The 12326-nt window shown below is 37.1% G+C and overlaps 2 protein-coding genes across 7 annotated transcripts in view; one reads left to right on the top strand and one right to left on the bottom strand.

The window, feature by feature from the left end:
* Positions 1 to 4561, top strand: part of LOC134542374 (centromere protein I-like) — a 111025-nt gene extending 106464 nt beyond the window's left edge. For 2 of the 3 annotated variants that reach the window (XR_010076791.1, XR_010076790.1), the window contains exon 17: positions 2334 to 4561. The gene's annotated coding sequence lies outside the window, so the exon portion shown is untranslated. The remainder of the gene's footprint in view (positions 1 to 2333) is intronic. The other variant, XR_010076792.1, reaches the window with a different exon arrangement.
* Positions 1 to 12326, bottom strand: part of LOC134542352 (neural-cadherin-like) — a 383455-nt gene that overhangs the window by 4737 nt on the left and 366392 nt on the right. For 3 of the 4 annotated variants that reach the window (XM_063386533.1, XM_063386538.1, XM_063386547.1), the window contains exons 19-21: positions 9480 to 9721; positions 4472 to 4672; positions 82 to 1738 (exon numbers count right to left, since the gene is read on the bottom strand). In XM_063386533.1, the coding sequence (XP_063242603.1) occupies positions 1332 to 1738; positions 4472 to 4672; positions 9480 to 9721 (850 nt within the window). In that variant the 3' untranslated portion in view covers positions 82 to 1331. Of the gene's footprint in view, positions 1 to 81; positions 1739 to 4471; positions 4673 to 9479; positions 9722 to 10764; positions 11007 to 12326 lie in introns of those variants that run through there. The other variant, XM_063386525.1, reaches the window with a different exon arrangement.

The following is a 12326-nucleotide window of genomic DNA, read 5'->3' as shown; positions in this document are numbered from 1 at the left end:
TTAAAGAAGTATAACTTAAAAAAGGCATAAAAGTTGTGTTTTGTAAATATGAGGCGTGGCAACCTGAGCAACTAGTTTTAATTTGTTTTAGTTTCTTTTGATTTGTAACTTCTTAGAGCATCTTAACAATTTACATCCCAACATCAAGTTCACCATAGAATTGAGATGAAAATAAAAGAAAAACTACATTTTCTCGATGTGCTGGTCTCCAAAATATCTACTGGAAAGCTAGACCACAGTGTGTATTGTAAACCTACACCTTTCACCACTTTCCTACACAGAAAAAAACAATCATACCCACAGTAATCAACAGTCTTACATAAATCTGCAAGAGTCAAAAATAAGTAGAATATACAGCAAGCAATAAACAAACTATCCACCACATAAACTGCTGACAGATTTATGTAGTAACATAATTGTGTCCTCATATGTGCAAGGAGTCCAACCAGCTAGCTCGACGTTTGAAGAAACACAAAAACACAAAATGTACAATGCAGAACACAAAAAAACTTACAGAAAAGTATAAACATGTCTAACCTCAGTAAAAGAAAAACTCCACCCGAACAACTTTCTGGAATGTACAAAGTACCAAGTTCCTCTAGACTGGTTTATGACAGAAGAAAGTTTACTACAAGAATCAAAGAACACATCACGGATTACAAACAAGAGAACCATATATTGGCTATAACTAGCCATCCATTACTAAACACAGCGTAGATTTCAACAATTTGGAACCATAACTAACGCAGAGAATTATAAGAACAGGATAGTCAGAGGAGCCAAAGAAGGGTTTTAACACCCGAACATCAATAGAGAAGATGGCTGGCTATTAGCTGAGTAACACATTGGCACTTTATATGAAAAAACAATACCAGAAAGAGGAGAAAGGCCACACAGCATCTAACTCTGGCAGATACAGACACTAATGGCAGAAGAGCACTTATTTGATTTGCTGGTGTTAGAGCCAACAGGAAGAGGCCCCTTGTGATTGGCTAATTGTAGAAAATCTCTAGCAAGCATATATAATGTAATAGGTATAACCTAAAAAAAAAAAAATTGCCTCCTAGCTCTGAGTTGATTCTCAACCCTGATGATGCCTGCTTCAATGTGGAGCAAAAAATCGGTGCCCACCACCACTTTATGCAACTTCACCTTGAAAGCTAAGATAGTTATCAGAAAATGGCTGCAAAAGCCTACAACCTACTTTAAGTAATAAAATTAATAAGTTATAGAAAAGAGAGCATGATTTTTTAAAGAATAAGTTTTCATTAGTTTATTTCTGAGTAGCGTTGGTTAAAATGTGGCTGTTGTGTTTAAGAAGAAATGACTACTCAACTGCCAAATGATTGATATCTATCAATGTTGTAAAATCTTGAACATTTCAATAATTTGTACATATTGATATAAAATATAATGTTAAGGATTAAACTCAATTGGCTTACAAGATTTTTAAATGTTTGTAACTGACCATTATGTAAAGGTTGGCCACCTTTGGTGTAGGGCATATTCATCCGCGACGTAAGACAGCTAATGCTCTGTTGTTTGTCGCTATAACACATTAGCGGTATTAATCTCTCACCTGAAGCCAGAGAAGATAACGACCCCGCGGTGCTGCCGCCTCCTTCGTAAGCGTAGTTCCGGAGATCATCGAAAGGTGGTGCGTTTGGGTCGGCATCAGCTCGTTTTTTATGTTCTTCTATGAATATCCCCACATTGGGCTCTGGACCTAGTGGTGGGTCTAAATCATTTTGCAAAAAGGAATATATACAAGTTCAGTACCTTGCAGTATACAGTAACAGAATCTGTGTAAACATTACAGTAGTGGTTACGACTGAAAAGTGTGTTACATTTAGAAACTGTTCTGACTTCGGTCCCTAATAGACAAGCATACAAAACACGGCGAGTGAAATGTGGCAGGTTCTGATGCTAGAATGCACCTTGCGTGGTTAGATGATGCAAAGTAAATGAATGTGTTACCCGTGCATGTGACGGCGTTGTCAGACGGGTCGAACTCAACATGTCTTGTTAAACACGCACGTATCAGAACCTGCAGCTGAAATAGATAAGTGGTTTACGCGCTGGCGTGTTGTCTAAGGCAGCTGGTTCCGTACTCTTGCTTGTGGAACAAGTTTCATACATTTGTTCAACATGTTTAGCATAAGATAAATTTATTTGTGAAATTGAGAAATTGGCCAACTGAACGGTAGTATGAAAATGATTTTTTGTTAATACTGTCTGTGATCAATGAATTTTAAATGGAAAACACTACTAGATAGTCCCGTCTATTGGGTTGGAATCAACCACCAATGACGAAGCCTTTTCTTTTTCTGCAGTTTTTCAAACAAAGCACAGATTGGCAACAAATCTGGATGGCATCCATCTCGCAACTGGCCTGTATGCAGTATTTTGTCTGTCCGTGCATTCTGACGTCTCAACTGGTTGCCCTCTGCATGTTGCCAATCATGTAAGCTCATATATTACAGATTTAGGCTATATTTACAATTAAAATTAACAAATTAACAGTTATAAATATGAATTTTCCAGCAAGAAAGTAAAACTAAATTTTGTACACAATTTGTGATTTTGTGTGTGTATATTGATGTCAACCGGGCCTGCGCCCCAGAAGCCTGGTCAGCCTCTGCCACCTTTCCCCTCGCCCCCCGTCCCACTTCCTGTACTGACAGTCTCTCCGTCACGAGTACGTAATCGTGTGTGTGTTTGAATAGCGCGTCACCAACTACCTCAAGAGGGCTCTGTAGCGGCAGTGCGACGTCCCCCTAAATTTGTAATAATTATATTTTATAGCTTTTCATTTTGTCCCCATTTATTTGTGTCGCCACTGAGGGGCGGGAGGGCTTTTGTTTTGTTTAGCATGTAAGTTTTAGTGTGTAAGTTAAAGACGTTGCCGGGCGGACCCGAGTGGACCTGAACATGAATGAAGTAACATGTATTTGAATTTAAGTAATTAATAAACCTATGTTAAATAGTAATAGAGCCATACGAGAGTGTGTCTTAATTTAGGAGTGTTCTTGTATTTCTTTATGTAAGATTGCAAGGCATTTAATTGAAAAGGCGGGAAGGCGCCATGTTGTTCCGAGGGAGCCCTTCGCTCGGCCAGTTCTCCACCGCCAACGACTGTGGTAAGACGCTGCCTTCCGCACCCGGGGACTTCACTCTTTGTTCGCTGACCATTAATTCCATTTTTGCTTAATTACTTCAAATTTCTTTTCATGTTATCCCCGGGGCTTGCCTCGGTCGGGGGACTGTTTAACTCTTAATGAGACTTTTAATGTTCTTAAGTAATCGCTTGTGCAGGCCACGTGCGTGGGCCTTATTCCTGTGTTCCAATTCTTGGAAACGCACCCTCGTGAGGCCATGGATGGGAGTACGCGCACGTATTAAACATCTTAATTATAATTGTCTTGTATTTTTTTGCAGCGACCACGTGGCGACCTATACCTCGTGAGCAGGCGTGTGGGACGCCTGGAGAGCCCACTATTACTTGGTACAACATAAGTGTGCCCGACATTGAGAGCGGACCAGGTCTGAGCGTACTACGGGAGTTAACCGAGGGTCCAGTCTTGCCTCACAGGGGTGACGTCACGCCCTGAGACGGATCTTAGCCAGGTTCACGTGGTGGCGCCCATTGTCAATCAACACTGTAGCGACCCTCACGAAACCCGAACCACAACAATATATATAGATACACAGACCCATAATTAATAGAAAATGTACCAATTACGTTGCATTTCCACACAATTTTGAGAATTTTTTGTTATTAGATTAATTTTTCTGAAAGAAATTCAAACTAATTAATGATTGCCTTAAAACCTGAAATTTTTCAGTTCTGTAAACCATTTAATTCTCTATTGGTACTTGATAAAAATGTTAAAAATGTAAATTTGGCAGCTAATAAAAAAAATGCAATTTTTTCTTCAAGTTCAGCATTCAATGTAAATGTAAAAAAAAATGACATGAAACTGAATGCACTCCCTTAAACACATGGTTACACAGTTCTACTGCATTACAATTTTACTTCTTATTAGCAAAACAAAACAAGGCTCCTTTTCTAATAGCACAAAGAATATTATGCATTCAGTAATAATATGGTAACATTTTAACATTTAGGTTTGTTATGTTAAGATCAAATTATATCCCTGCAGTGCAAATACAAATACTCATTAAAAAAGGGCAAACATAACTATGCAGTATACAGGAGAATGGCCACATACAAGGGTAAGGATCCAGTATGTATATTCCAAAAAAAATGTTTCCAGAATTTTTTCATTTGCTTTGTTTTTAGTTTACTAGAACTCTGCTGCATTTTATCATTTTTGTAGTTGAACGATCTGGTGAAATATATGGTGATATTAAGTACTTATCTAACAAAGGACAATTTAACCTTGCACAATGTAAATTACCTATTTTCTGATGAAAGCAAAAAGTCTTGTGCTCGAGTTTCCTGACTTACATGGTATTTTCGCAGGCATCTCTGGTAAAGGCCCTCCGATTGGTATCTGCAGAGGAGTGATGTCGAAGGCCGTCATATCATCCTCGCCACCACCTTCATCGTCATAGTTGATGATGTTCTCTCTTACATCATCATCCGGGCCAGGGTACTTTATGTGAGCCTCACGCCGTCGGTTGTACACGACAAACACCAGAACCAAGACTGCAATAAAAAAACCCAGATGCTATTTACATCTATTGCATTGTGATATAAGACTAATCAGTTATGATCTAAAGTGAATCAATATCTACACATGCTTTGCTTATTCAAGTACATAATGTAGTCCATTATGAGTAGAATCATAAAGGGAATTCTGTTTGATTGTATGCTGTTATAAAATTTAATAAAATAGATTTTATAAGTTATTTCCTGTTGTGTTTTTGTGTTGGCATGAAGGATCTTTTTTTAAACCTGTTAATCTTGGAAGTCAGACATTGCTTTGAGGTTCTGTCTCTCAAGCCACGCTAGTAAATATTTAAGAGCTATTCCTATAAATTGATTACAATAGCTCTCGTGAATTTTATATTTAGTTTGTATTTTTTCACTAGATGTTTACTAAGCGTTATCTGATTGCTGTAAAAAGACATACAATTATTCATTATTATAATCACTTGCTTACACTGTTTTTTCTAAGAAAACTTACAAAATTATATAATATAAAATTATTAATTTTTCATGTTGGTTTAAACATCTGTAAAAAAAAAGCATGTTATGTACTTATTTAAACTTGAAAAATTATATGTCATATATAAAATTGCTATTATCATATTGCAGTTAAGTGATACCTACTTGATATGAATAATTTCTTTATGACTATTTCCAAGAAAACTATTAGTTTAATAGTTTATTTAATATTAACCACACTGGAATTTGTTATGAGTTCGAAACAAGTGAATGATAAACACATCTGAATTGAAACCTACCAAATCACAAATTACAAAATTATAAATATACCAATTCAAGTGGCCTCAGCAATCAACCTGAGATATTAACACCATAAGGTTAATTAACAATATTATTTGGCAGTGAAGTAAAAGTCAATAAGTCACAGACATGATTGCAAATCATACTAATAGGTTAAGATTATTTATTGTGAAAATGTTATGCACCAAGATAGTCTGCAATCCACTGCAAGTCTTTTTTACCCTCTATGATTAGAAGAAATACTTTTGTTAAGTGATGTAGTTATTTTAAAATGAATCATGCATGTTCTGTAATGCAGTATGTGTTTCCTCATTGGCTGATTTAAGTGCGGGACTAGGTACTTTCCCTAATAACAGGCAATAAGAAAACTTTAGCAAATAAGAACACGTATTGAAGTCTTATCAGTCAAATTTCCCTACTAATAATCATCATATCTAACAATAAAGCATGCTAAATATAATGAGAATTTTGAGGATTGAAATTATTTAACATTCAGATGCATGGTTAGTAATATGGTAGTCTAACATTATTGATGAAAGGAAACAATTGCTCTTGATTTAAGGAAAACTTTTGTGGGGAACAATTCAAGATTATTTACAGGATTGAATAGAGTTCTAACATTTATGTACGTATGCACCAATTTTTGTGTAAACACATACATAGCTTTCACAGATTTCACAATAGGGAACAATACAATGAAACATTTTTCATGAAGGAAAAACTGGCTTAGCAGTACATATTTCTGGCACAAAGAGTTAGTAAAGCAACAAAGATGCATGCGCTACTGTATATTGTCTACATAAAATTCATGTCACTTTAATAATGATTTCATGTTTTACATGCTGTGCGTATGCTTGATGAAATAGTGATTGGTACTTACCCGCAGTTACAAAAGTCACCATAGTGTACTATCAACAGACTGGACAAGATATTAAGCATATGGTTGTGACTCCAAATACTAATATAAAATCATATGTTCATGGGAAGTTAGTTTATTAACTTGAAATGTTGGAACTAAGCTTTGTTTTATGCCCCATTCGCATACTTTCATGGGTGACTTTCTTAACTATCAATGGAAAATGGACAGTGGCCAAGTTCTCTTAGGACCTATTTAAATAACAGATTTTAATTTTTTTTAAATACCAGGAATCAAGAAATTTAGATGAAAATTTTAATTTCCATTTTAATCCTGTTTGTTTTGCCAACACTTAAACATAATTTAAATGCCTTGGATACATCTGGCATGCTGGAGGACTTTGCCCTGTATCTCGCTGAAGAATGGAATCCAGTGGCACCAGCAGATTTTGTTGCTTCGAAAGAATGTTCTATCAGTATATGAAGAAACGGTAGTTAACAGATCAAGAAAAGTTTTGTAAATTTTAATTAATAAATAAAAAATATTTATACTGTATTTACCTGAATATAATGTGATGGTTGTTATAAAAAACTGTTGAAAATGAAAGTGAGGTTTGTAGTATAATCGCAAACCTACATCTTTGCTGCTGGAAGAATATTTTGAAACGGCGCGGCAAGAAAACTGTGTCAAGGTAATGCCCGGCGCCAGCAATGCGGCCAAAACGTGACGTAACAGCACTACTATCCAGCGCTTGGGTCACTATTAGAAGTGATTGTCAATTGTTTGGTTGCTTGTGCTTTTTTTTTGCATTGTAGTAAAGTAAAGTTTTTATTATAAAATGGATACTGTAGAGAGGCATGGAAGTTCACAATTTAAAATGTCTAAAGGACAGACAAAGTTAAGATGCCAACTTTAAGAGTATAGTGGCAAATCACGCAATTAAAACCAACAACTGCCAAGCGGGTCGTAAGTATGATGTTACAGAAAGCAACGTGCATAATTGTAGGGCGGATTTGCTTCATCTGAAGCATGCAAATGGTTCGAGGAAAGCATTCAGAGGGCCCAAAAAGAGACGGTTCTCTGATATTGAAACCAGCGTTGTAAATTTCATCAAAGAGAAGAGAGGAGACGGAATTCCAATTTTACAAGGCGTAATATAATTAAAAGCCCAAGATATTGCTCGTAAATTGAACATTCTGCGGATTAGCTTCAAGGCAAGTACTGGTTGGTGTATAAGAATGATGCGCCGTTGAAGTTTTTGAGGTGCAGAATAAAAACTGCCAAAAGATTTCCAAGAGAAATTGATAAAATTTCAGTGCTGTGTGATTGTTTTGCATAAACAACTTGATTGTTTGTACAGCCAAATTGGAAACGCTGAAGAAACAGTAACAGCAACAGTACCATTGAAACAAAAGGCGTTAAGACTGTCACAGTGCTCACGACTGGAAATGAGAAGCTGCGAGACAAGGTGATGTTATCTGTTTTGGGAGATGGCCGGAAACTACTAGCATTCATCATCTTAAAGGAGAAAAATCTTCCCAAAGAAGCGTTTCCGCCAGACATAATCATTCATTCTCAAGAAAAAGGCTGGATGACGAGTGATTTAATGCAAAAATGGTTTCAACTGGTGTGGAATCGGCACCCGGGTGCATTTATGAAGAAAAGGGGCGTGTTGGTCCTTGAAGCCTTTTGGGGTCATCGGACACCTGAGGTTAAAACTACGATAAATAATTTTAGCACAGACTTGTTTGTTGTACCAGCTGGAATGACAAGCCAGCTACAAGTTCTCGTTGTTGTAAACAAACCATTTAAGGACCACCTTCGGCAACAGTTAGTGATTGGCTGCTTACAGGTGACTATTCTCTGAGACCGACTGGGAAAATTAAGAAACCATTATTTCTTCAGCTAGCAATATGGATTTCTACAGCCTGGCAAAGGATAACTTCCGAATCCATCGTCCGCAGCTTTAAGTGTTGCATTTCAAATGCCATTAATGGCACTGAAGACGATCTGTGCTGGCAAGATGAAGATAAAGGCAGTGTCAGCAGTATTGCAGACACTGACAGTAAATGATTATTCTTACCAGTATCATTGCAAACTCTGTTAATATGTCTAAATAAATGTTAATGTAAATACTACTGTTTAGTGTTATGACAAACTCAAATTTATATTGGCTTAAGTAAGTTTAAATATTTAAATTTTATTACTTATTTAATTAAAAAAAATTAAGTGCTTTGTCTTTTAACTATGATCTCCTCTACAAACATTCTTTTTCCTAAACTCTCGATCAAAAAGTTTGGGGTAGTATTATATTCAGTCGCAGCATCCTCAAGTAAATACTGTAAATCTGATTTTAAAAAAAGATTAATTTGTTTAGTTTTTGCCGTTTTGAATCTGCTATTGTATTTTATAAATTTATACAGGTATGTATGCTGCAACTTTCTAATAAAACTGTTGAGGTACTTACATAGTATAAATAAAAATACTAATTTAATTAAAAATTTGATAATTTTGCAACTAAATATGGAAATAATGACTGCATAAAATTTCAGTAAGCCTAGAGCTAAAAATCTGTATTTGAAGCATTTGCAAAATTTTCAAATGAGCTTGACTGCACTGTACTAGATCTGTTCAGTTTTGAGATACACATATTTTTGTTTGTAAACTTTTGTACTCTGAAAATGAATTATGGTACCTATTTGAATTGATAGCATCTTCCATTTGCTGACTTTACTGTATCTCAAGATGCTCCTTTGCTGTGACTAATAAATAGAATTGCATTTTTTTTACAAACTTATGACTCAGAAGTAGTGTCTCTTAGAATAGACAGCAACTTAGAAACAATTCAATAACACTTTGGACTCAAGTAATTATGGTTTACTGTATTTTTCTAACCCATTTCACTAATCTGCACAAAAATAATATGTGATGGAGCTAATAGACAGTATGTTCATTGGTTCTTAGAGTTAGCACTAGTAATGAACCATCTTGATTTCAGTGAAAATACTGGTGTGATAAAATGAATGCATCAACAAACAAAAAGCAACACACTTTTCACACAAGGAAAATAATAAAAAAAAAAAAACTGTGTTGGGACAAAGGTTTGACAATTGGTACATAAAAAAACAAACTTTAAATTAGTTTCGAAAAAAAAAGCAAAAACTAAAATATAAAAGCAATAAAACTTACTAAGTAAAATAATAGGACATAAACTGATGGCGATGATGAAATCTTTTGATGGTTTAATGATCCCTGACTCTAGCAGCTCCAGCTCGCAGTGGAGGCCTGTGAAGCCGGTGGGGCAGAGGCAGGCGTAGCGACGCTCGTCGTCATAGTCGACGCAGCGTCCCCCGTTCACGCATGGCGGGTTCCACTCACACTCGTCTACGTTCACGCATCCCACGCCCTGGATGCGGAACCCGATGGGGCAGCTGGCGACCAACATCCACAAGTGACTACGCTAGGCCTGGCAGACAACAGCAGACACTACGCCAATTGCTCGCTAACACCAAAACAAAGCAAAATAAAAAGTATATGTACAGTGTTACAGTCGTTGTGAGGATACAGACACAGTGCATCACATGTATATAAACTGTAGGAAGCACATTTTATTTTTAAACATTTTATTATGTCATTTTTGTAACCGGCTCAAATTATAAAAGTCATACCTTTATATCTAGGATGTACATTAACGGTAGTGAAAATGTAATTGTACTTAAGTCCGGCTAGCTTTGCAATGCTCAGTTCGGCAATGACAGGAAGGATGGAGAGGGAAACATGAAAGTTTATATATATATATATATATATATATATATATATATATATATATATATATATATATATATATATATATATATCACAGTGCAAGAGGAAGTGTTGGATAAAAATAAAATTTGGTAGTGTGATAATTAGGTAAGGAGGCAGTTTATTAAGAGACCGAAAAATGTACAGGTTCAGAAATAAATAAGAGAAACGTGTTCAAGGAAAGAAATGAATGTACTAATCACACACTGTTGTTTTTTGTTATTGTTATTATGTGAGGGATTTTTCCTGTAAATTTATCATGATAGCACTTAAGGGCAGCATAAATTCACGCAAGTGTTCATAATTTAACTAGGATCACTTGCACGACTTTTTTACGGCTTGAAAATAACATTTAGTAAATTTACGGTTGAAAATTTGTAACCGAGTAAAAAAAAAAAAAAAAAAAAAAAAAAAAAAAAAAAAAAAAAAAAAAAAAAAGATTTATTGGAGTAAAATGTACAGGAAAATCGCCGCTTACTTAGCAGTGATGACAAGAAAATGAAATAACCGTTTGGGTTTGAGGCCAAGCGCATTCCGCTATCATCCGTATCCTCACAACCACGGCACATTTACCTGGCTCTCCCGGGCGACGGACGCTGGAACACGGAACATGCGACAGGTACAAGCGACTACGCGCGGGGGAGTGGAGGGGAGGGGGAGGAGAGCTTACTCAGGATGATGAGGAGGCAGACCAGGATGGCGGCCAGAGCGCCCATGCTGAGCTTCAGGGTCTGGCCCTCCTGCACCAGCTCGCAGTTCTCCCCCCAGAAGCCCCCGGGGCACAGGCAGCGGTAGCGGTGGCGCGGGTCCTGGTTGATGCAGGTGCCCCCGTTGAGGCACGGGCCGTCCAGACACTCGTTTTTGTCCGTGCACCCTTTACCGTCGGGCGCCACAATCTGCCCCTCCCCGCAGCTGCGTGCGCCATCGTGGAGGGTCAGTCACACACTTCACGCTCATGCTACCATCATGAAGAAGTGCCTATCTTTATACTACAATACCACTTTAATTAGCACTTATGCTGACTGTTCCAGTTGATACGAACACACCTTAAAATCAACTTCCGTTGTCAGGGGCGGAGCCGGGATTGGATTTCCGGCGCTGTGTATTTGGGATGCGATTTACATAATCAAAATCCCACTAAGTTTTGAGGAGTTATTTGTCCCAGTACCTACCGTATTTACCTGTATATGGGTAGCACATTTTATGCAATTTTTAGTTTAAAAAGTGTAGTGTAACTCTTAGGCAAGTTTTTCAAATTTGGGTTTTTAAAAAAATAAATCACTGTGTAGTTGAATATGTATGTGCATTTATAATTAATCTATGTTGGTTTTTAATTAATACAAATCCATGAGTAAGTATTAAGTTTTTTTTTACAGATTGTCACTTGCAGACCAACACTCAATAAGGAGCTGCAAGGGTATACACGACAACAAATAAACAAAAAAATTAAGATAAAAAAAAAACAATAATACAGACAATAAGGAATACAAATCACAAAACAGACAATGGACTATGTCACCTAAAACATTTAAAACATAATTAGAATCAATAATAAAACAATACAAACATACCACTGAAACGTTAAGTTAGAAATTTAGAAGTTAATAATAAACAAAGAAATTATATGTGAAGTATGATCATAACTAGTTAAACAGAATACACGTTGGACCAGGCCTATGCATTGGCAACGACACTAGAGCAAGCGGAAAAACAACAGCAACTGTTCCATGTTCCTCAAAGTCACAACAACAATTCCGGGCCTCAGGCATCGTCGGAAGAAGTGTATAAAGTGCGGGTGCAAGAAAAACATCAGCCGGGGACGGGAGCATTTGGAACTAGTGTTGGTCAACGGGAATGCTATCGGTGTGGTAGTAGGGAGCATATAGCGATAGCGTGCCCATACTCACAATACAAGTGCCACACCTGTTCAAAGGTAGGACATTTGGCTAAGAAATGTCGCAAGCAGAAGGTGGCAGCAGTGGGGGGTGACAAAACAAGACTCAAGGGTGCCCATTGAGGGGAACAGAGGGGGTGATGGCCATAGCAAGGAAGTGATGGATTTGTTTAACTTACAGCACCCGGAGGGGGTGGCTTCAGTGGGGTACCAGGTACTGGTTAGGGTGGAAGGTAAACCACTGGTGATGCAAGTGGATACCAGATCGGCAGTAACGTTGGTGTCAAATGAAACATACTAAGCAAACTGGCCAAACTTGCAGTTAAGTAAATCGAAGG

The sequence above is a fragment of the Bacillus rossius genome, chromosome 1 (genome assembly GCF_032445375.1).
Source record: "Bacillus rossius redtenbacheri isolate Brsri chromosome 1, Brsri_v3, whole genome shotgun sequence".
Taxonomy (NCBI): Eukaryota; Metazoa; Arthropoda; class Insecta; order Phasmatodea; family Bacillidae; genus Bacillus; species Bacillus rossius.
Note: the sequence above shows the minus strand (reverse complement) of the source record. Positions and strands in the feature narration are given on the sequence as shown.